Source organism: Chrysoperla carnea, chromosome 2, assembly GCF_905475395.1.
Source record: "Chrysoperla carnea chromosome 2, inChrCarn1.1, whole genome shotgun sequence".
Classification (NCBI taxonomy): domain Eukaryota; kingdom Metazoa; phylum Arthropoda; class Insecta; order Neuroptera; family Chrysopidae; genus Chrysoperla; species Chrysoperla carnea.
This window is the reverse complement of record NC_058338.1, coordinates 90,538,913-90,542,375: the sequence shown is the minus strand read 5'-3', so window position 1 is coordinate 90,542,375 and position 3,463 is coordinate 90,538,913. Positions and strand designations below refer to the sequence as shown.

At 31.6% G+C, this 3,463-nt stretch overlaps 1 protein-coding gene across 2 annotated transcripts; it reads left to right on the top strand.

Moving 5' to 3' along the window:
- Nucleotides 1-288: 288 nt before the first annotated feature.
- On the top strand, nt 289-2,039 carry LOC123292468 (N66 matrix protein-like). 2 transcript variants are annotated; one of them, XM_044873148.1, is made up of 4 exons: nt 289-343; nt 415-495; nt 962-1,108; nt 1,344-2,039. In XM_044873148.1, exons 1-4 carry the CDS (start codon nt 313-315, stop codon nt 1,967-1,969), a joined length of 885 nt encoding a protein of 294 aa, XP_044729083.1. In that variant the 5' UTR covers nt 289-312; the 3' UTR covers nt 1,970-2,039. The 2 variants fall into 2 exon arrangements, with proteins under 2 accessions (XP_044729083.1, XP_044729082.1); XM_044873147.1 differs by having other exon boundaries at nt 962-1,174.
- The last annotated feature ends 1,424 nt before the right edge of the window (nt 2,040-3,463 follow it).

The window sequence follows — 3,463 nt, the reverse complement described above, 5'->3', positions numbered from 1 at the left end:
AAATGAAAAACGTCTTTTAATAAAAACACTGACTTTGATAGTTAATTTCGCCTAAGCCGTACAGAAAATGGATATGAATTTTTCACAAAATACGTATAAAAGGATGATTGATTGGTAAATTAAGTTTCAAATCTTTGGTATCATTTTCAATTTACAGTATCGAAATACTTTAAAAAGAATTTTCAGGGTCGTTTAACACAAAACCTCATTTTCATAACATGAACTATATGATAGTAGAATTTTTTTAATTGAATATATAAAGAAGCTAATTGACAATAAAATCATCACTTGCATCAAATCAAATTAGTGAAAATGAAGCAACTCAAAAATTTGCTTATTACCTGTAAGAATTGTTATTTATCATCAAATAAATTATTTAAATTTCTATAATTTAAAATATTTTTGTTATTTCAGTGGTAATTTTAGCAATATCCATTCAAGGAATTGTTAGTGAAGAAGAAAATAAAGAAAATTCAGTGGAAAATGGTTCAAACAGTAAGCACAATTTCAATAAAATTTTGTACTTGGATTATAAATTTTTTTCTTTAAAATTATTCAGTTTCCTATTTTTATTAATAATAAAATTTTAATGCTTTCGAGCTAAAAATATCTTTCATATCGATATCATCTATGAAATGATTGCTTGAATATTTGCTTAATAAAATCGTTAAGATTTACTCGACTTTTATCAACTCTCTAAAAACAATTATTTTTCGAAAATTGTCTAATTCTACTAACTTTTTGAGTTATATTTAAAAATATAGCAAAGTGTGCAATTATATCTCGAACTCAAAGGCGCAAAATTGAATGTAGTTTTGTACTTTAATTTTCAAATGTCATACTTAATTTTATTATAGTCTATTTTTAGACAGGGGGTTCTGTGGACCTTCTACTTTGGAAAATTAACATTTTAAATTCTAGATTATTATTAGATTATTTTTAATTTTTGTTTCTTCACAAGAACCGTTTGATGATAAAGAAAAAGCCAACATTGAAGGTGCTGAAGACGAAGAGGTTGATGGTGATGATTCTGATGTAAATGCAAAACGTCTCCATAGTCGTGGAGCATTTTTCGGCGGAGTTGGTTCTTTTAGTAATGATGGCCAAGGTAATTCTGAATTTAGAGATATGGTGATTGATCTTATCAATCAAGTTGAAAGTTATATACAACAGGGTAATTAATTCGATTACTTCTCTGATTATAAAGCACAAAAAAGTAATGTTGCACTTTTGCTTAATGCTTACATACGATTTGCTTAATGATTACAATTTGGTACCATAAAAAGTGAATGGTGACACAGATGACACAAAATTAATAAAAATTGATTTTTACGGTTTCTCAGGTCCAAATGGTCGAGGATTTCAAGGAATGAATCAAGGAGGGCCAGGAGGTTTTAGATATCCAGGAATGAACCCCGGAGGACCAGGCTTCCAAGGAAATCAAAATTGGCAAGGAGGACAAGGTTGGCAAGGAGGACCAGGTTGGCAAGGAAGACAAGGTTGGCAAAGAGGACAAGATTGGCAAGGGCAACAAGGTTGGCAAGGGCAAGGTTGGCAAGGACAACAAGGAGGTTTTCCAGGAAATCAAGGTTGGCAAGGAGGAAATAATGCTCTCCCAGGAGGAAACAATCAAAATGGATTCCAACAAAACAATCCATGGGGATTCCCTGGAAATGGCCAGTGGGGAAACAACCAAGGAAACAATCCAAATGGTTTTCCTAACCAATGGGGAAACAATCCAGGAAATAATCAACAGGGAAACAATCCAGGCAATAACCAACGGGGAAACAATCCAGGAAATAACCAAAATGGAAGCTTAGGTGGTCAATTAAATGGTAACCAACGTTTTCCAGCAACTGGTTTTGTACCAAATGGTAATGGTAACTTTGGACAAGGATCAAGTAATGGTCAACAAAACCCCGGTTTTAATAATCAAGGACAAGGGACTATTGGAAATGGACGTTATTAAATTGATTGTATTTATGGGAAATATCTTGAAAAAAATTTCTACGAACTTTAGAAAATTGAATATTTTCAATATTTTAAGTTTTGTGGAACGTAAATAATAAACTATATTTAAACATAAAAATATTCCGTCTCATGTTAATCTATTTTCATGTTACTTATTTTAGCTGGCTTATAGTTTTTCCATCAAAAGTGAGCAAATATTTCTTACAAATTAATTGGCAAGAACATTTCCCTTCCCCCTATTCACCAGGCCCCGAATGTTTTCAAAGCGAATAAGTTAATAGGTTTGTTATATAGAAGTTAGTAACGTCACGAAAAAGTAGATTTCAAGATGTCTGGACTATAGTTATTTTTTAAGTAGGAATGAATTATGTATATGGCACCCGAGAACGGTTACGATTACAACGAATTAAAAAAAATCGAGTTTTGCTTATGTTAAAACGTTAGAGATAGAACAAAAGTTTAAATGTAAAAAAATGTTGTTCGAAACAATTTTTCGTTAACATCATTTCTTTTTCGTGGTGGGGTAAATTAGGGTAAAAGTTTCTAGTGAGCCTTACGAAAAAAACAAAAAAAAAAACAAAATTTTCTAGAAGAAAATTCAAAATTTTCGAAAACTAAGGCTAATGGCGACTGGAAGGCAATGTAAAGTTGCTTTTTTTTTCTATGTTTCTTGGATCCCCTAGGGAAGTGTGAAACTATGTTTTGCTAGCAAAAAAAAGTTCTGTTACCTGTGTAATGCGTGAAAAACTATGATTTTGCTGTTTTTAAGCAAAACTTTTACATTTCCTTAAGGGGTTCAAATAACATACCAAACAAGCAGATTTACATCGCGCTTTGCAATTTGAATTTAGAATTTGACTGGTGGGTAGAGGAGTTACAAGTGATAATAGTTTTTGGTAGACGTCTTTATTAATCCGCAAGTAATTACGGAAATCTGATAGCTCTAAGCTTAACTCGTTTATGAATCTTATATGAGTGAAGTAATTTCTCTTTGTAAACCAATCTTTACACCAAACTTTGCGTTTCCGCTTCTTTTGTTACACTTCATGGCCACTAACACACCGATTGGGGTGATCGCGTTGTCCTTTAGTTGTCTGCCATTTTTTGTCGTCTGAGTAGAAATATTTCGGTTTACTGTGGGTTATTTTAAAAAAATTAGGGTTCCGTACCGATAAATCAAAAACAACGTAATTGTAAACAAAAAAGGGGATAAATGATGTCAAATGAAGTTAAGTTGCTCAGTAAAGCGGGTGAGTAGCTGAAAATTTGTTAAATGTGATTTTAAATTGACAAGTTTCGATTTTAAATCCTGATATTTTTCTTTGTACGCAGGTAAAAAACAAAAACCAAATTGACATGCATGAAAATATTGCACGCATCAAGTGGTCTCATAATAACATTTTTATGTGTTCTAGACAAGTGAAATGATTATTAGCATAATTATATACATATCACATACCTATATATAGGTAACAAAAATATTTGATACCCA

Coding starts and splice junctions, on each gene's coding strand:
- LOC123292468 (XM_044873147.1), top strand. CDS start 313: ATGAAGCAACTCAAAAATTTGCTTATTACCT. Junction 344..414: donor CAAAAATTTGCTTATTACCT/GTAAGAATTGTT, acceptor TTGTTATTTCAG/TGGTAATTTTAGCAATATCC. Junction 496..961: donor AGTGGAAAATGGTTCAAACA/GTAAGCACAATT, acceptor TTTCTTCACAAG/AACCGTTTGATGATAAAGAA.